We start from the raw sequence: 20,193 nt of genomic DNA, 5'->3' as shown, positions 1-20,193 counted from the left end.
TTTTACCCTTGTCCTCGCATTACGGTTTGGCTGCAAGCAGGATTTTAAACTCATAGTTATTTCCTCTCAGTGCCTCTGTCTTCTGGCTCCTCTTTCTGGTATTGGGACTTCTCCATCAGTCTCATCGTCATTCCTTTCTGGGAATTCCGTTTTTTTCTCTCTAGTTGACTTGAAGATTTTCTCCCTTCTTTGTGGTCTTGCATGTTTACCATACGGTGTCTAAGTATAGGTTAATTTTTACTTATCTGTTTGGAAGTTCAATGTGCTATTTCTTTTGAAGATTAAGGTTTTTCTTTGATTCTGAAAAACTCTCAGCCAGAAATGTTCCTGATATTGCATAGCCCTATTTTCTCCATTCTTTCCTCTAAAAATCCATATAATGTATTACATATAAATATATAATATATAACATATAAAGTATATATGTTATGTAAAATAAATATATAACATATTATATATAATACAGGACATTAATGTATTAATGTATTATATATAAAACATTTTGATGTCTGGCCTTCTCATCTCTTGTCTTTCATAGTTTCAAGTGCTTTATTCATCTAAGCTGCATCCTGGTAATTTCTCAAGTACATCTTCTTGCTCACTTAGTCTTCCTTCAGCTCTCTTAATCTGATCCAACTCATACTCTACATTGTACATTTTAATGGCTCTATATATTTTGCTAATTTCTAAAAGTTATTATGTTTTTCAAATCTCTCTGCCCTGTTTTCATGATTTTTGATATTGCCTTATGATTTCTATTTTTACTTTGGTCTCTTCAATTATTTTAAACAAATTTATTTTATAGTCTTTTTTAGTTTCCTCCCCTTAGCTAAAGTTTTGAGGATGCTAATCCTCCCATGTTTTGTGTTTGCTTGCTCTTGTTCATGTTGGATTATTTCCTGTATGTTTTATAATGTTTGACTGTGGGATCATTTGCAGTGGGATTTTTTCTCCTCAAAGAATTTTGTGTGGTCTGGGTTGGGGAAATAGCCTTACAAAGTGGTTTTGCATTTGCATTCACTCAGCACCCGAGGAACAACAGTGCTTTGGAGCTAATTTTATGATAATTTATTGGCTTGGGATAAACTTGTACATGTTTTGAAAGATGTAAGAAGTGGCAGTGGATTTGTGATGAGCAGCAATGAGAGTCCACAAATGCTCATCCTTGGCCCACTGTATTGGCGGTGAAGATGTCTGAGAATAAGTAAGCCACCAAAGGATATGCTAAGGGAATAACTGATTCTGATTCCTGTTTACCTGTTTACTTAAATGTTAGGCGCTTTTTTTTTTTTTTTTTTTTTTTGGTCTTATCTAGAGGTCAGGTTCAAGAGTTGAATCACTTAGAATGATAGAAGGGGTTCCTTTTTTTTTTAAGATTTTATTTATTTATTTGAGAGAGAGAGAGAATACACACGTGAGCCGGGGAGGGGGGCAGAGGGAGAGGGAGGAGACACCCTAATGAGCAGGGAGCCCTACGTGGGGCTCGATCCCAGGACCCCAAGATCACGACCTGAGCCAAAGGCAGATGCTCAACAACTGAGCCACCCAGGTGCCCCGAAGGGATTCCTTTATGGGTTCTGAGACTTCTGGTAGGGAGAGACAGGAGGCTGAAATGGAAAAAGAATGGAGCCAGAATAGCAGTGTCTAATGATGAAATGTCTGCTGGGTTCTGATCATGGGGATCTTTTCCCCACCTCTGTGTAAATCACCAGTGAAATAATCTTTTCTCATGAATGCATTGTGGCCTTGTATCTATTTGGACTATGTAGACACTGAGTTCTTCTTCAAGTAGGTCCAGGTGGAAGACAGACCCAAACCTAGGTGTCCTGCCATGCTCTTTCTCCTCCTTAGTCTAGATAAGGGATTTGAGGCCAGCTCTGAAGGAGAGTCAGGCATTGCTGGCTACCGTCCCAGAGAGCCCTGTGCCAAGCCCACTCCAGACCCAGGGTCCCTGCCCTTCCCCAGCAGTATGAGGACTGGGTTAATGCAATCAGCAAGGGAGCCCGGGGCACTGGGGCCAGGCTGAGGGGAGGGCATCCTGCCAGGCACCACACACTGTGGGTTGGTGTGTTGGCTGCCCAAAGCCTGGGCCACATACCAATGGCATTTGCTTCGCACAGAGCAGCCACCACAGAGGGTGGTTAGAGATGGGCGGGCCTCTGAAAGCAATCACTCTGCTCCTTGTTAGGGATAGTCCTTTGGCTGGGGTTCAGCCCACCATGATGCTCCTTGCTCAGAGGGGAACACTCTGCCATTCCCTCCTTGACCTCAGTGCTCTTAGCCAAACTCCACTGAGAGGGAACTGAAGGGGACCGGGACAGGGACCACAGCTGCCCTCTCAGCCTGCAGGGAGGAACCACAGGCCAGGAGAATAAACTTTTTCATTGTTTTTGCTTGTTTCATCTGTGTAAATTCCATTTGCAACAATGAGGCCTAGCAGTCTCCCTTACTGTAGCTGGGGTCAAAACAGCAGCTGGTAGTGTTCAGGGCTGAGCCACCTTCAGGGCATCTTCCTGGTGTCAGGAGGTAGGATGAGGAGGACTTTGGCCCAGGAGCCACATCCATGGCATCTATCTGGGGCTGTGCGCTGGGTACCAGTGCAGCATGGGTACGTGCTATGCTAATATGTGCAAATGAAAATATCCAGAAATCTCATTTCATGGGAAAAGTTTGAAATGCAACTCCTAATTCATATGTATTCCTATGGGAACTTTAGTTTTGAATTATGCAAGGTGATCAGAAACAAATGAATTTTACTAAATGCACCACCCTGAGTGGTGTTCTGGAGTCAGGCAGTCCTTGGGAATGGAGACTCCCTCCCTTGGACCACCTCCTCCATAGCTGAGGCTCAGTTCTTCCCTGTGTGAAACAGACACTTGCTCACAGGGCATCGAGAGCTGGGAAGATGCTTGCTCAGAATTTAGCCTGTTAAATGTTGGCTTTTATAACTGGCAGTGGTGGGATGGGGCGCCTGGATGGCACAGTCGGTTAAGTGTCTGACTTTGGCTCAGGTCATGACGTTGGGGTCCTGGGATGGAGCCCCACGTTGGGCTCCATGCTCAGTGGGGAGTCTGCTAGTTCCTCTGCCCCTCCCCCAGCTCACGCTGGATCTCTCTCTTTCTCTCTCTCTCAAATAAATAAATAAAATCTTTGAAAAAATAATTGGCAGTGGTGGGGACAAGATTCATATTATGCTGGGTAAACTAGGGTCCCAAACTATGGGCTGATGGGCTAGGCATCCTGGGGGCATCTGAAAGCAGCTTCTCCCTCATCCTCACTGTGGGTCTTCTGCTCTGGCCTAGAGCAGGGCTCTTCCCTCAACATAGTCCCTGCTGCATCCTCCATATGTGAGTCCATAGGATTTCTCTCAGTTGAAGCTGGGGCTGCTATTCTCTTCTATTCCCAGACCCTAGTTGGAGCAGCCTGGTATGATGGGTAGAGTACAGACTTCAACATTCAAATGTAGCTCAGCCATTTACTTGCCAAGGCTCCTTAAGCAAGCTCCTACTTTACATTTCTGAACCTCAGTTTCCTTATCTGTAAAATGGGACCCATAAAACCTTCACTTTCAGGGTGTTCTGAGGGCAAAATTAACCCAAAGTCATATAGGTAAAGTGCCCATGTTAGCTGCCCAGCGAATTTTTCTTTGCCTGACCTTATTGTGACATTTGAAATTTGTTACTCAGAAGTAATGACCCCCAGACCTATTATGTCTTGACTGCTGATTTCCTCCCCTTGGAGCAAAGCTACTCCAGAAATGAACATGGGAAATGAAGAGTAACCATGTATTTTAGGAAAAAAATAAAGAGGGGCTGAACATTGTGGGAATCATGGAGACCTTTAACAGCTAATTGCTAATTTTAAAAAGGCCAGGCAGACATTTATGTTTAGATTTTCTAAATGTCAGAGGGGTCCGGAAATGTGCCCTGGCGCCTTTAGAAAAAAGACTAGTTACCCAGCCAAGCCTCCAAGACCACTTCTGGAAGGCACAGAGAAGTTTCGGTAGATGGGAAACAGGCCAACGTGATACCAGTTCCCTTAGGAGATGAAAGAAGGGTCTTCAGAAACCAGTGTCTGGCAGGACTAGGTGTAACCTGTGGAACCTCCTAAGCCAAGTCCAGAGGGAAGTCGGCCCCTATGCAGACAATGGATGCACACAGGCACGGAGCTTCCTGTAAGATAAGAGGTGGGGCTGGATTGTATTTTTGAAGCAGTCAAGAAAAGAAAGGGAAGAGTCAGCTTTCTAGTCCTTTATTCATAAATGTGTCAGCTCGTCCATGCTCATTCATCCCACGGGTGTCCCTGGGAAGGAGGGTGGTAAGGAGGCATAAGGAGGGGAAGCCTCAGGCTCCTGAGTGACTGTGTTTCTTCCTCAGTGGACAACACACATGGCCTAAAATCAGCTCCCCAACCCCCAGAGCAGAATCCACTCCCCTGAACTGTGGGAGCCACTCAGGGTCCTTCCACTGAGGGAACTGCTCATGGCAAACAAGCTCAGGGCTGTTCAGTGGTGAACACCCAGCTGTGGTGTGAGATGGGTATGCTCAGAAGGTGTTCGGGGCAGGGCAGGGGGATGTGTGAGTGTGTCTGTGGGGTAATTGTGTATAGGTGTGTGTGTGAGGGAAGATGTACTGGTGTGGACAGGAGGTGGATGTATGTGGAGGTGTGAAGGGTGGGGCTGGGGCCGTGTGCAAGGGAAGAAATGTGGGGGAGGCGTGTGGAGGGTGTAGGGGGACTGTGTGGATGTGTAGAGGGTGGAGATGGGGATGTATGTGAGAGGGAAAAATGTGTATGGCAGGGGTTGGTGGGTGTATATGGGAGGGAAGGGGTAAGTGTGTGTGTGTTGGGGGTGAGTGGGTGGACAGCTGGGGTGGAAGTTGTACAACCTGGCCAATTGGATCTATTTAACCTGAAAAGGAAGAGAAAACAACAATAGGGGGGGAAAATCACAAAACACATGGGGGTGATTAAATCAACTGAGAAAAAAATAGCCCCAAACAGATGAGCACAGCAAAACCTAATGAAATTTGATGTGGAAAATTTTTTAATGCATAGTGTAGGAAAGAATAGAAACCAATGGGGAGAAATGATAGAAAACACTAGACTGTGGTGCTGAGCATTAGGGGAAGGCCAGGGAAGGAGCTGGGGCTCCTCAGGTGAACTGGTCATTTCCATGGCAACAGGACCATGGCCTCTCTAAAGGCCACAGCAGTTGATATGAGATAGTTGACTCTCTGTCAGTTTCTCTTAACATCTGTTTTGTGGGCAAGCCACAATCTCCCCTCTCGGCCAGGCTGGAAATGAGAAGCCCTTGTTCTCCTAAGTCTCCAGCTGAGGTCTGAGTAGGGACCTAAGCATGGCTCCCCCTCCCAGTCAGGCCCCCAAGGCTTGTTTAGTCATTTCCCCTGTTCAGGAATGAGGCTGGGGTGGCAGACCTGCTTGGGTCTGGGAGGAGGGGCGGCGCTATACAGCAACCTGCAGCCTGCAAGTTGTATCCTGCACCCTGCTCCCCTGGGGAGAGTCACTTCTCTAGCATTCCCAGCTGACTGGATGTCTTGGGCCTGGTGGGAGGTTGCCAGGGGGTGGTCTCCTCGGGATAGTCAGCACACAGGGTGGAAAAGAAAGGGTGGTTACTATTCCAGTGGCTTTGGGCACCCCAGGAAAACTGTTAGGGAGTGAGGGATAGCCCCACTGAAACAGTGTGGGCCCCTGTCCCACTGGGGATTATGGTTTGAAGAAACCATTGACCTCTCCTGCAGGAGGCCTGGGGCTTCCTGGGGATCCCTGGAGGACACAGGGAGGAACTTTCTGCCCTTCTTGCCACACCTGGTAGAGCAGAACTGTTGGCTGTGCCCAGACACCTCCTGTGGCCCAAAGGTTTGAAATGGGAACCACCAGACACATTTGGGTAGTGTGCCACCCACCAGAAGGCAGGAAACCAGCAAGAGACAGAGACTAAAGGATTCTTCAGGATTCAGAGCTTGGATTGGCCACCATCGGAAAGGATGCGAGGCCCAGATCTAAAGGGGGAAAACAGCACAGAGAAGTCAGGACCACCATGAGTGTGTTAGGAGGTGAGGCCTGTGGGAGGTGATTAGGTCACAAGAGTTGTGCCCTCCTGAATGGGATCAGAGCCGTTATAAGAGGTCAGAGAGCTCCCTCACTCTCTTTCTGCCTTGTGAGGACATAACAAGAAGTCGGCAATCTGCCACCCAGAAGAGGCTCTCATCAGAACCTATCTGTGCTGGCTCCCTGATCTCAGACTTCCAGCTTCCAGAACTGTGAGAAATGTCTGTTGTTTACAGGCCGCCCAGTCTAGGATACTTTGGTGTAACAGCCCAGACTGATGCCATTAGATTCATTCTCCTTGGTTGGAGCCCCACCTTATAGCCTCAGGCCTAATTTTGAGTTTTCAGGTTTTAGACTGTCATTCTTTTTTTTCCTCTCTCTCCCTTTTTTTAAATTAACATATAACATATTATTTGTTTCAGGGGTACAGGTCTGTAATTCATCAGTCTGATATAATACCCAGTGCTCGTTACACACACGCCCTCCCCAATGTCCATCACCCAGTTACCCCGTCCCCCCACCCACCCCTCCCCTCCAGCAACCCTCAGTTTGTTTCCTATGATTAAGAGTCTCTTATGGTTTGTCTGTCTTGTTAACTATTCCTCCCCGTTTTGTGTCATCTGTGTCATTCACAAATTTGTCAGCTGTTACTGCTTTCACTCAAGCCTGTGACAACAGTGTTGAGTGGTGTGCAGTTAGGGCCATCTCCCGGGTTGCACTGGCCCATTGATGTCAGCCCTGGGCACGCTTCGAGCCAGTTCTCCCCAGAGGACCCTCCAGCCACGTGTCCGCATCTTGTCTACCAGGATATCATGACAGGCTTTGTCAAAAGGCTTCCTCCAGTCAAGTAACACCATGTTACAACTTCCTGCTGGCCTGCGAACCCTACTAACAAAGGAAATGAGGTTGGTTTGGCATGACTGGCTCTTGATGAACTCATGTTGGCTCAGCTCATCATTTTTTTTTTTTTACAAAGAGGTCCTCATCAGCCTGTTGAATAAATCTGTGAAGAATATGTTCTGCTTCACTCCCAATTGGGGGGTGCATATTAAGCTCACATCTCTTCCAACATTAAAATTAAATGGCTTTAAGCCACCATCCTTTTCACTCAGGTGTATCTTCCGTCCCTACTATGCGCTAAGAAACAGTTTGATAATGAGCCAAGCCAGGTGATGCCTTCTTCCTTGGCCTGGTGGCAATTCCTTAGGGCGCAGGGGCAAGGGTGTGGGTAGGGAAAGCTCCTCGCCAGCAGTCTTGTTTCACCATGCACAGTGGACCTGCCCTCTCACATCCGGCCTCCTCAATACAAGTAGGCATTTTCCCCAGGGCCCCCTCTAGTGCTGGGGTGATGGTATGTGAAGGGGTGACCAGCCTCAGCCTCAGAACTAGTCTTACAAACTCAGTCGGAGAGCAGAACACAGGAACACTCTCCTTCCACTCCCTGAGCTCACTCTTTTCTTTCAAAGATATGAATCCATCCTCTCCTGATGATCAGCACTGATCTTACTTGTCTCTAGTTTCTAGACCCAGCTCCCAGATTCTTAGAAACCTGGGCTTTATTGCCTGTCTCCAGGGTTCCACCATCTCCCTTCTTCATTTAAGTTTCTCAAAGTTTCTGGCCTCTTTGGATGAAAATTGATATTATTTGATCACTGTGTCCCAGGTTATAATATACCCATTATTTTAATCCTAATAAGAATATCACAAGGTAGGTATTATATCTGTTTTGGAGATGAAGACATTGAGGTTCTGAGAGGCCCCCAACCAGTGAGTGGTAGAACCAAGATTTGAACTTGATTTGTCTGGTTTCAAAATATGAATCCCTTTCACTACCCCAGGCTGTCAAACTTAACTCTGTCGGTTTCTGCTGGTGCAGAAGAATCTGTTCTCCTAGTTTCCCAAAACGAAACTCAGAATGCCCATAGAAATTGTTTTGTAAGTGGAGACTTAGTCTAGTTGGAATAGACCACATATTATTAGCGGGGCATTATGGAGTAACAGGCTTTGTGAACTGCCCTGGGAACCCAATCACTTCTGATGTGTGAACAATCCACTTTGCAAACCACTTTGAGATCTCAAATCATGTCTGAGTTTGGGACAGTCTGTTCCAGGCCTGCTGGTGTGTGTTGCCAGAGTTTTCGGGAAGGACTGTTGAGTAGCTGAATTTAGGAGGATGAGGAAATAGATCCTTCGGAGTGGAACATTCTGAATGAGGTTCCAGGGGTTTGCTGATAGCCTGAGGGCTTGGCATCTTGGCCTTGTTTCCAGAAAATTCTCCAAAAGCACCCCCAGGCCTTTTCCTATTATTGTCTTATGGATTGCTTCTGAGGCTTGGGTCTTGCCTCACTTGACCCTACTCACCCACAAACCATGCCCCCTTCTGAACAGTGAGGTATGTGTGGCTTTCAAGGAACATGACTTGAAGGAGAACTCACTGCTGCCCTTCTGTTCCCTGGAGGAACTCTCTCCTACCAGAATGATGAGCATGACTAGTCAAAGGAAAGCCCCATTTGCCATGGCCTTCCTATGTTTCTTGACCCTTCTAGGGTCCTCTCTCAGACCCAGTTTCAGATCTTTGTGCAGAGACGTCTTACACCCTTGGCAGCCCTCCAGCTGAGCTCAGCCTGGCCACACCTGGAATGTGTGTCCTTGAACAATGGAATGGCTAGACCTCGGTTCTGCCCAGATTTGTCCTGTCTCTGTAGGTCCCATTCTGGGGAAGTAGACCTTCCTGCCACAGAGTCCCCTATCTTTCCAAGCCCACTGAGGGGTCCAGAATTAGAACTGAAACTCTGAATTTAAATTGTGGAATGAGTCAGAGGGTTGACTCACGTGCAGCTGGGGTGTTGCTGGGGTAGCTGGAGGAGGAGAGAGGTCCCAGCCTGTTTCTAGTTAGCATTTCACAGCCCTGTGAAAACTGGCACAGCCAGACTTCTGGGTCTTGTGGGAAAAGAATGTGCTCTGATGAACTTGAGCCTTCCAGAAGTCTGCCTCGGGGAAGATGAGAAACAGACTGACATCCCTCTAATGAACAGATGCCCCTCCCTCTCTTTCTCAGGGCCCCCCAAGATGGAGGAAAGCGACCTTGGGTGGGCAGGCGGCCTCTGGAGTCTGTGGTGGCTGGAATAGACAGGCATTTCTCTGACCTCACCACAGGATTTAACATGGTGGGAAGATCAGAGCTAGCAACATCAGAAGAGGGTGATGTGTTTCCATAAGTCAGTGGAGAGTAACTGGGTAGAGGGCCTTTGCTGGAATGCTGGAGGAATGGGGAGAGGTGGCTCTGTCTCCTTCACATGGGCCTGAGCTCCTAAAGGAAGCTGAGAAACCATTCCAGGGAGGAGAGGGGTGGGGTGGGCCAAAGAAACTGAGTTCCCCCACCCACCATCGGTTTTGCCAAGGTCTTCTGACAAAAGGTCTTTTCCTCCCCCTTCTTCCAGCCCTTGGACTCATCAATCCCTGTCCTCTAGATTTTTAGGAGAAAAGCCTAATGGTCTAAATTCTAGAAGACTCCGCTTTCACCAGAGGAAGCCGGCCATGTTTCCCCACTGCCGGAGTCCCAGACATGAGTTCTTGGGAAGCCCACACTATGCCTGTCTCTGGCATAAACACCTGTGCCCACATCAAGGCAGGGAGCAGCAGGTCCTACCCACCGCTGCACCCTGCTCTTCTTGGCTCCGGGGCTCCCTGCCCCCAGGACAGCCAGCTGCTGCATCCCCACGGGCAGTGCTCCCTGGTGAAAGAAGCCTTGTTCTCTGCAGGTGAATTTCGCATGAGTCACGGCCTGGGCCAGGGTGGATTTGGCCCCATTCAGGGCTGGCATAAGGAAAAGAGAGTTCATTAAGAGATCTTGAATCAGTTTAGCATGCGGAAGAACCAGAAAGGAACTCCATAGACTTGGAGTTGGGGCCAATTGACTATATTTTAAAAAATACACATTTTAATAAAGGCAGTTCCTGACATGGAGTGTGACATTCTAAAAGTTAATGATAAACACAAGCCCCAGAGGGTTTTACCTCCTGGACGTTGTTTCATCAGGTATAATTTCGTGAGGATTTTTATGGCACTGGCGTACTGTGCCATGTGCCAGGCGAAGACCAAATAAGCCAGTCAACATTTTTCTGATCTTCGATGACCATGACATGTCCCACAGAAAATAATGTTGCCAGCCAAGCTGGCAACAGTGTTCTAATAAATGTGAGTGTAGTAAAATAACAAGAATCCGAGAAATCAAGGACTAGAGCTCTTAAAAAAACAATCTCCAGGCCTTCGTTTGTCACGCTCTCCTGCAGCCAGCCTGGCCTTGCATGTCTCACACGCATGCCTCTGGGCTGTGCATCCCAGAGCCGGCCAGCCCTCCCTGCCCCTCATGCAATGCATGGCCTCACCTATTTTGCCACCAAAATAGCTCTTTATTGGGTCACTTCCACTCCCTATACATGGGCCTTGGATCTTGCAAACTGGTCTTAATGCCTCCAGTTGTGTTCATGATCTTGACCCTTCTGGGGTTTTCCTTAGGATAAAATCCGTGCCCCTTCCCAGGACCCACAAGCCTGGGAAGGAGGAGTGGCTGTGCCTCACCCCACTTATACTTACTTACAATGCTGCTCGTACTGAACTGCATTCTGTGCCATGGAGCACGTCACCCACAGCTCTCAACCCCTCAACATTGCTGTTGCTCAATCCTCCTTGCTGCTCTTTGTCTACTCCTATTGCTTCTTCTTAGCTCAGGGCCACTTTCTCCGGGAATCTTTTCCCAAACCCTCTCCCAGTGATGCTGGGTTGGTGCTTCTCCCACATGCTCCCTGTTCTCTCCTGACTCGGTGTGGAGCGGGCTACATTACACTTTATTGTGGTAATTATATGTATATACATAACATTTACCATTCTCACTATTTTTAAATGTACAGTTCAATGGCATTAAGTACATTCACACTATTGTACGACCATCAACACCATCCATCTCCAGAACTTTTCATCTTTCCCAGCTGAAGCTGTACCCACTAAACACTAACCCCCCATTCCGCCTCCCGCCCAGCCCCCGATAACCACCATTCTACATTCTGTCTCTGTGAATTTGTCTATTCGAGTTTCTTCATGTAAGCGGAGTCTGCAATGTCTGTACTTTCGTGTCTGGCTTATTTCAGTTAGCATAATGTCTTCAGGGTTCTTCCATTTTGTATGTAGCATGTGTCAGAATTCCCTTCCTTTTTAAGGCTCAGTAATATTCCATTGTACGTATCTATCACATTTTGTTTATCCATTCATTCGTTGATGGACATTTGGATTGTTTCCACCTTTTGGCTATTGTGAATAACCCTGCTATGAACACTGGTGTACAAATATCTGTTAAGTCCTGTTTTACATTCTTTTGGGTGTATACCCAGAGGTGTAAATGCTGAATCATATGGTATTTGTATTTAAAGTTTTCTTGAGGAACTGCTGTACTGTTTTCCATAGTGGCCACACCATTTTGCATTCCTTCCAGCAGTGTACAGGGCTCTAACTTTCTCCACATCTTACACAAACGACACGATGTTTTCTGTTTGTTGTTGATAACAACCATCCTGATGGGTGTGAAAGGGTATCTCATTGTGGTTTGGATTGGACCAGGCAATATTGTGGTCGCTTCTTCAATGAGCTGTGTACCACAGTGGGCTGAAGAGTTTGTAAAGGCAGCACCTGTGCCTCTCTCCATCACGTCCTTGTCCCCCACCCCAGCAGAGTGCCTGCCCACAGTCACTATTGGCCAAATAACTGACCAACTGAGGATGAATGAAATTTGGCCCAGGAGTTTTTTCAGGACTCAGCATTTAAGCTTTCCCCCTGTCTGGATGACCCTGACAAGAAGACATCTTGCCCTCCCTTGCTGTTCTTAGGATAGACCTCCTGTTCAATGGGGGAGCCCTGTAGGTCAGCAGTTTTAAAATGTATCCTATACAAACACCAGCGTAGAGGACAGGTAAGAGTGGGGCCAGGCTGGACAGAATATATATGCCTGGGGGAGGGAGAGGGCAATGAGGGGAGCAGAGCTGCCCCCACCCCACCCTCCAGGGCAGCCTGGGGCAGAGTTGAGCATAAAGGGACAGATCTGGTCTGCAGCCCTCATATTTCCTCTCTGTGGGGCTTCGAGGCCCACAGAGATCAGGGCTGATACCCTCTCTGGGAGGACCCCAAATGAGAATTAAAGGGAATTATGTTAGTATGAAATGAACAAACCCATAGAGCAAGATCAGTGATGTCAGTGGTGTCCACTGGCTTGGACAAGGTAAGAGAAGAAGGGATCTTTTTTTTTTTAATATAATGTATTATTTGTTTCAGGGGTACAGGTCTGTGATTCATCAGTCTTACACAATTCACAGAGCTCACCATAGCACATACCCTCCCCAATGTCCATCACCCAGCCACCCCATTCCCTCCACCCCCCTCCCTTCCAGCAACCCTCAGTTTGTTTCCTGAGATTAAGAGTCTCTTAGGGTTTGTCTCCCCCTCTGGTTTCTTCTTGTTTCATTTTTCCCTCCCTTCCCCTATGATCGTCTGTCTTGTTTCTCAAATTCCTCGTATCAGTGAGATCATATGATAATTGTCTTTCTCTGATTGACTTATTTCACTTAGCATAAGACCCTCTAGTTCCATCCACATCGTTGCGAATGGCAAGATTTCATTTTTTGATGGCTGCATAATATTCTATTGTATATATATATATACCACATCTTTATCCATTCATCTGTTGATGAACATCTGGGCTCTGTCCATAGTTTGGCTATTGTGGACATTACTGCTATAAACACTGGGGTACACGTGCCCCTTCGGATCCCTACATTTGTATCTTTGGGGTAAATACCCAGTAATTAATTGCTGGGTCATAGGGTAGTTCTATTTCAACTTTTTGAGGAATCTCCATACTGTTTTCCAGAGTGGCTGCACCAGTTTGCATTCCCACCAACAGTGTAGGAGGGTTCCCCTTTCTCTGCATCCTCGCCAACATCTGTCATTTCCCGACTTGCTAATTTCAGCCATTCTGACTGGTGTGAGGTGGTATCTCATTGAGGTTTTGATTTGTATTTCCCTGATGCTAAGTGATGTTGAGCATTTTTTCATGTGTCTGTTGGCCATTTGGATGTCTTCTTTGGAAAAATGTCTGTTCATGTCTTCTGCCCATTTCTTGATTGGATTATTTGTTCTTTGGCTGTTGAGTTTGATTAGTTCTTTATAGATTTTGGATACTAGCCCTTTATCAGATATGTCATTTGCAAATATCTTCTCCCATTCTGCTGGTTGTTTTTTGTTTTGTTGACTGATTCCTTTGCTGTGCAAAAGCTTTTTATCTTGATGAAGTCCCAATAGTTCATTTTTGCCCTTGCTTCCCTTGCCTTTGGTGATGTGTCTAGGAAGAATTTGCTGTGGCTGAGGTCAAAGAGGTTGTTGCCTGTGTTCTCAAGGATTTTGATGGATTCCTGTCTCACATTTAGGTCTTTCTTCCATTTTGAGTCTATTTTTGTGTGTGGTGTAAGGAAATGGGCCAGTTTCATTCTTCTGCATGTGGCTGTCCAGTTTTCCCAACATCGTTTGTTGAAGAGACTGTCTTTTTTCCATTGGACATTCTTTCCTGCTTTGTCAAAGATTAGTTGACCATAGAGTTGAGGGTCCATTTCTGGGCTCTCTATTGTGTTCCATTGATCTATGTGTCTGTTTTTGTGCCAGTACCATACTGTCTTGATGATGACAGCTTTATAATAGAGCTGGAAGTCCGGAATTGGGATGCCGCCAGCTTTGCTTTTCTTTTTCAACATTCCTCTGGCTATTCAGGGTCTTTTTTCGTTCCATACAAATTTTAGGATCATTTGTTCCATTTCTTTGAAAAAAGTGGATGGTATTTTGATAGGGATTACATTAAATGTATAGATTGCTCTAGGTAGCATAGACATTCTCACAATATATGTTGAGAAGAAGGGATCTAATGGATCCCTCAAGATCTCTCAAGGCCTTGGAGAGAGCGGACAGTGCTGATTGGTTAGTGTGGGCCAAGTTTAAAACAGCTGCATGGAGTGGCAGTCCAGCCTGGCCCGGTCCCCACAGCCACAGGCCACATGGTGCTCACAGAACGCTGGGAGTCTCTGGGACCCTCACAGAAGGGTCTCAAGGTGCAGCCTGGCTCCTGTGGTGCCTATTTGTAATAGGAGGGACTAAACTAGACAGTTTCAAGTCCTTTCCAGCTCCCCAAGTTGTAGGATTCTTGGTTGCTGTCCACATTCAGGAAGGACATTAAATGCCTTTGTGTGACACACTGCCAGGCTTATCCAGGAATCAGGCTCCGAGGGTCATGACACAGGAGGGACCCCCACCATCCCGGGTGGGGCTGACACTGTCTTCTGTGAGACAGAATGGCCTTTGTCCTGCTAAAGAGAACCACACCCTGAGGACCTCAACCTTGAGGATGAGCACGGGGCACTTCAGGCCAGCAAGCCTGGGTTTTGATCCTGGATCCCCCTTTTTCAACTGGGTGACCCTTTCCTCCGGGAATGACAGTATCAGCCTCCATGCTCAGGCCCCCGCCTGTACTCGTAGAGGACAAAGAAATGGATAGCCATGGGCGGAAGATTCCTCTCCCACCCAAGAAGGGCTGCTCCCAGAGCAGGAAGGCCGCACTCTGACCTCTGTGTCTATAGTCACTTCCCAAAGGCCTGAGAGGAAGGGCAGGTTTGGAGGGCAGCTGGTGGAACTGGGAGACCGGCTGGTGACCGGCATGCCCTCTCATTGCAGGGAACAACAGCGTCTTCCAAGCCGAGCTCTGTCAGAAGCACTGGCAGGACCTGCCCCCCAGCAAGTGCCACAGCACCACCCAGGACTCCCGGAAGGAGACCAGCAGCATGTGGGCTCTCATGGTGGTCGCCCAGCTGCTGGCAGGTGTCGGGACGGTGCCCATTCAGCCATTTGGAATCTCCTATGTGGACGACTTCTCTGAGCCCAACAACTCACCCCTGTACATCTGTGAGTCACAGGCTTGAGGAGGGCAGCAGGGAGGGGGCCCAGTCCTGAAGTGGCCTTTGCTGAGGCCCCGAGGGGCTGAATCAAGGTTGGACCTTCTTTGCCCCACAACACAGCAAATGAGTGCTGAGGTTTGGGGAGCAGACAGATCTGGCTGGAAGGCCAGCTCTGTTACCTACCAGCTGTGTTATCCTGGGCAGGTGGCTGGGCCCCAGGGCCCCAGGTTCCCTCACCTGCAGAACGGGGCTAATAGTATCCATGCCCTGGGCAGCTGTGGGATTACATAAGTAATGTAGGTCACCCCTTAGCCCCATGCTGGGCACAGGGGAGCTCCTTACCAGCTCCTGGAACTATTGCTGTCCGATCCTCCAGGCACAGGCCGGGGTATCCGTGTCTTCCTGAACTGTCCACTTAGGGACAGCACAGCCTCAAGGAAGGACAAGCAAAGCAGATAACAAATGACCACCTGACTGCGCCCATCCTTCCCTTAGAACAAGCCACACTGAGCATTCTCGAGGCCCATGCCCCAAACCAGACAGAGCTCCCTCACTGGCTCAGTGGCCCCACAGCTCCTGCCACGGCCCCCAGCATCATACTCGCAGGGAGCCTCGCCCACCAGCACACTCAGCAGGAATCGTTAAGTGCTGGGGAGGCTTTCCCTCCTGGCAAGTGGATCTCTCTGGCAGCTGGCTGGAGGAGAAACAGCTTTGGTTCTGCACATCTCAGGATCTTGAGTGATTCTGGTCTTGTCTATGGGAAATGCCCTCGGTGTGGACTTGTTAGGGCCAGGGGACAGATGGCGTGACATCTCAGGAAACCCTCAGCTAGGGAAGGAACCTGGGGCTGCCACACTCTCTCAGGCTCCCTCGGCCTCCTTTGCCTGCTCCCCTTTCCAGCCATCTTATTTGCCATCTCTGTATTCGGACCGGCCTTCGGGTACCTGCTGGGCTCCGTCATGCTGCAGATCTTCGTGGACTATGGCAGAGTGGACCCAGGTGAGTGTGTGCCAGGGTGCTTGTCCTACCGCTCGTTCCACAAAGCAGCCTCCCCGGCCCCGGCCAGGCAGGGCAGAAAATTGAAGCTTCAACTCCAGATGCTTGGGCCCCCTCTTTCCCTCACCCCAGACAGCTGGGAGCAGACCGCGTGAATCCTCTGGCACAGGACCCTTTCTGTCCTCAGGAAGTTCGTAGCCGAAAACCTTGAGACCTGGGGCAGGGCCTCAGCTGTCGCCACCACGGCTACCCATCTTGGTGGTGGTATTAAAAACAGTTTTATGGTCCTTGGATTCTAAGGTGGTGTTTAATTATTTTAAGAAAAGATTTAATAAGAGCTCTTTTGAGGATAAAAAAAGCACTACATAAAATATACACATGGGTTATGATTCACATCATGCTTAACTCTGTGGGCACTGGCAGTAAACAAGCTGTTAATCCTGGTTCCACCTCTCACTGGCTGAGTGATCTTGAGCAAGTATCCATATCTTTTTGTGCCTCGGTTTCCTCATCTAGAAAATGGGGCTAATGATAGTAAAATAGAGTCGTTGTAAGGATTAGAACATGCCTGATATATATTAAGAGGTTTACAGGTATGAGCTCTTATTCTTCACAAAATGGTATGGACTAAATCACTGTGTATCTTAGAATGAGGAGGACATATGGTCTATAGACCACGGCACAAACACTGAGGTAACCCCTCATGGAGCCAGCCCCCCAGTGAATCCTACAAGAGCTCATGGCCTTTGTAAGCTTGTCCTATGCCACCCAGCCTCCCAAAGGGCAGGGAGAGCCAGCACTGTCACAGAGGGGCAGGCAAAGTGCTTTGGAGGCTCCAAGGAGGAGACAGTGCTCCTGCCCGAGGTGGTCAGGGAGGGCTTCCCAGGCAGCTGACATCTGCATTGAGCCCCATCGGTGGGTGCAATTTCTGCCTTCCAGGTGGAGAAAAATACTTGGACAAGGCCAAGAGGTGGAACATGTGTGGAGTGTGGTGGTGGTACAGAAAGCTCCAACTAGCCAGAAGATGTGGCTAGAAGGCAGATCTGAGCCAGACTCTCAGGAATAGTACTCCCACCAGTTCCTGGCACACAGATCAGAGCCTGCACATCACACAAAGAATGTGGACAGGCATTAAAGCCACCATGCTGCCAGAGTCCACAGACTCCTGTTCTTGGGGACCATCAGACCATGATGTCTTCCTTGAGGTGTCACCTGCCTTTACTTCACATGACAGGGAAAAGCCCGGGGGAGCTTTCTGCATTAGGGTCAAGCCTTCTTTGCCTTTTTACTGGCACTTCCTGAATTGGTTCTTGCCTCTTGGTTGCCCAAAGAGACTTGCAGCTGAGCTCCCAGTACCAGGGCCAGTGCCCAGCGATGCCTGGCATTGCTTGGCTGAAGACCATTCTGCTACCTTCTCCCTCCTTTCATGCCCACATAGTTTCTTTACAAAGAGAGACACAATGGCAGACTCTCAGATGCTGATGGGAGACATTGCCAGAAGTATCTCCTTTGGAGGCTCAGCAGCCCACTCTGATAATGGTTGTTCCCTCAGGCTCCTAAGGATTATGGGGCCTCCTTTCTTAAGGATCAATAAAGTTGGGAGGCAGTAGCAGGCAGTGGTTAAGAGTGCAGGCTTGGACACCAGGGAGACATGGGTTTAAAACTGACCAATGAAATAATACTTACCAGCCTTGACCTTGGACCAGTGCAAAGCTAATGTCTCTGATCCTCAGTTTTCTGATTGGTTGGAGGTGGGTGGATGCAGCCTCCTTCATTGTTATTCCTACCAAGGGTTGGGAATAAAATAAAGTGAGGCCAAGGTTCTGATTCCTTCAGCCTGGGGATTCTCTGATGTTCCGCTTTATGCTCAGTGGTCACCATGCTCCAAAGACCAGATGGCCTGGAGAGGGAATGCTGTCTTGACTCAGATTCTAGCTCATGGCTTACCTCTTCTGCATCATGGGAAGAAAGTCCCCCTGATCAGAGGCCCTCTTTCCAGCAAAATGAGAACCCACATTCATCCAGAAAACACTTGTTCCCTTTGCTTTCTTTCCCAGCTGCCGTTAACCTGAGCCCTGGAGACCCCCGGTGGATTGGAGCCTGGTGGCTGGGCCTGCTCATCTCTTCAGCGTCCTTGGTTCTCACCTCTTTCCCCTTTTTTTTCTTTCCTCGAACAATGCTCAGGGAAGTGGAGGTAAGGTTCTAAGAGCCCATGACTCCCTGCCTATCGAAGTTCAAGAAAGGGAGGTGTAGGAAAAAATAAACTGAACTGAGAAGCAAATTCTGGGTGAAATCTAAACAAGTTATATGACTCAGGACTTCTCAGAGGCTTTGAGAGGTGAGAGTGCTGGTGAATTTCCAAAAGACGGTCTCCCACCAGTGTCCCCTTACCATGTCAGCATCTCAGGCATCAGGAAGGTTCCGGGGAACGCAGTTCGGGAAACACCAAGTTCACAGTGAAGAGCCAGGAAAAGCTGAATATATGACCTGGCACAGTTGACCCATCACGTGTGAACATGCAGGACTGAGTTGAAGGAGACCCCCTAGAGCTGAGGAGCGGGAGGGCAAGCTGGAGAGCGAGCTGACTATGGGCAGATGGACCTTCTGTGTGTCTGTTGGGGAAGAAGTCAGAAAAGGATGAGAATGGAAGACAGAGACGAGAAGTCTAGGAGGGGCTTTGATGTTAGGCCTAGGGTCTAAAACTTGTTCCGACCCCATGAAGTTCTGGGGCGCTGCAGTGACTGGGTGACCACGCAGGGGGCACCATGGCAGCTGGGCTGAGGTCGGGGAGTCAGGGAGGAGGGGAGGCTGGCCATCTGAAGAGGCCTGTGTAGAGACGGGGGATGAGGCTGAGCGCCAGGGCGGGGGCTGCTGCGCAGCCGAGGCGAGGGCAGGGAGCGATGTTCTTGGAGGGGCTGCCAAGGACTGAGCGGCCGACAGATTGGAGGAGAAGGGAGCTGAAGTGAGCCAGAGCCAGAGCTCAGCATTTGGCAGTGAGGTGTGTGAGATCTAGGCCGAGCTGTGGGAAGAGGGGCGGGGGTGGGAGAGCCTCCGCTTGTCTTGGGGAAGAATTTCAGAGGTTGTCAGTGCATTACGGTGGTTTGGGGGTCAGGCAAACCTGAGTCTGAGTCCAGATGCTGAGTGATCTTGGGCAAGTTTCTTTGTTTCTAAGTTTCCTTTAAAATACTGGAGATAGAGCACGAGTCTCAGAGGAGGCTGTGAGGAGTGCCGATGTGTGTGGAAGGCTGGGCATGGTTCCTGGTGTGGAGTAAGCACTCAGTGCGTGGGAGCTCCCGTGCCTGGTGGTGTGTTCCCCAGGGGAGCCCCAGTGGCATCAGGGCTCGGGGGGAGCCTTGCACACCGTGTGCAGGGGTTCAAAGCTGCAGCTGACGAGTTCGCAAGGGGTAGGCGATCTCACTGAGATGGTATGGGTAGAAGGTGTGGGCTAGGGGCCAGGCTGGAGCCTTGAGCAGGACTCAGCTTTGGGCCCAGAAGGAAGCAGGGACTCTATAGAGGAGACAGAAAGAAAGAGCTAGAAACAGAGGTAATTCTAGACCAGTGTATCTCAGAAGCCTGCGGCCCCTGGAATCTGAGGACGGGGAGGAAGTGTAGCCATGACAGACAGACAAGGGGTGAGATCTGATCGGACACCTTTTGGCATCAGTCAAAGGAAAGTTAGATCTGAATGACATGCCCAGGGGAGTGTCGGGAGGCATTGTTGTGGATGTGTTCTGGCCGGCAGCCACAGCACTGGGCTCACTGACATGCAAGTAGCATTTGCTTCAAGAGCATTCTCTGGGCGCCCTCCCACCCACACCTGGGGCAGCTCAGTGCTGCCCGTCCCTGAGCCACCGAGACCAGGAGGGGCAAGGGCCCAGGGAAGGGTCACTAAAGGGAGCCTAGGCCATTAACGTTCACCCCTTTTGCTGCCTCCAGAGGTCTCCAGCTATAGTGGATGAGGCAAGGAAGATGGACGAGGTCAAGCCAAGAAGCTCCCTGGTGGATTTCATTAAATGTAACTAACTGACCCAGCAAAGTCCTGGGGGGCGGGCCTGGCTTGCAGTGAGGGCCAGGGGGTATCCCAGCCCATGTGGTGTGGCGTGTGGTAAGGGGCAGTAAGAGCAGGTGGTCCCATCTCTCAGGA

The 20,193-nt window shown here is 49.0% G+C and overlaps 1 protein-coding gene across 1 annotated transcript in view; it reads left to right on the top strand.

Moving 5' to 3' along the window:
- The window catches only part of SLCO2A1 (solute carrier organic anion transporter family member 2A1), an 82,449-nt gene that overhangs the window by 48,537 nt on the left and 13,719 nt on the right, over positions 1 to 20,193 (top strand). Inside the window, exons 4-7 of the mRNA XM_027586383.2 lie at positions 14,833 to 15,060; positions 15,954 to 16,052; positions 18,107 to 18,243; positions 19,986 to 20,064. Of these exons, the coding sequence (XP_027442184.1) occupies positions 14,833 to 15,060; positions 15,954 to 16,052; positions 18,107 to 18,243; positions 19,986 to 20,064 (543 nt within the window). The remainder of the gene's footprint in view (positions 1 to 14,832; positions 15,061 to 15,953; positions 16,053 to 18,106; positions 18,244 to 19,985; positions 20,065 to 20,193) is intronic.

This window comes from Zalophus californianus, chromosome 1 (assembly GCF_009762305.2).
Source record: "Zalophus californianus isolate mZalCal1 chromosome 1, mZalCal1.pri.v2, whole genome shotgun sequence".
Classification (NCBI taxonomy): domain Eukaryota; kingdom Metazoa; phylum Chordata; class Mammalia; order Carnivora; family Otariidae; genus Zalophus; species Zalophus californianus.
This window is presented reverse-complemented; position numbering and strand designations above follow the sequence as displayed.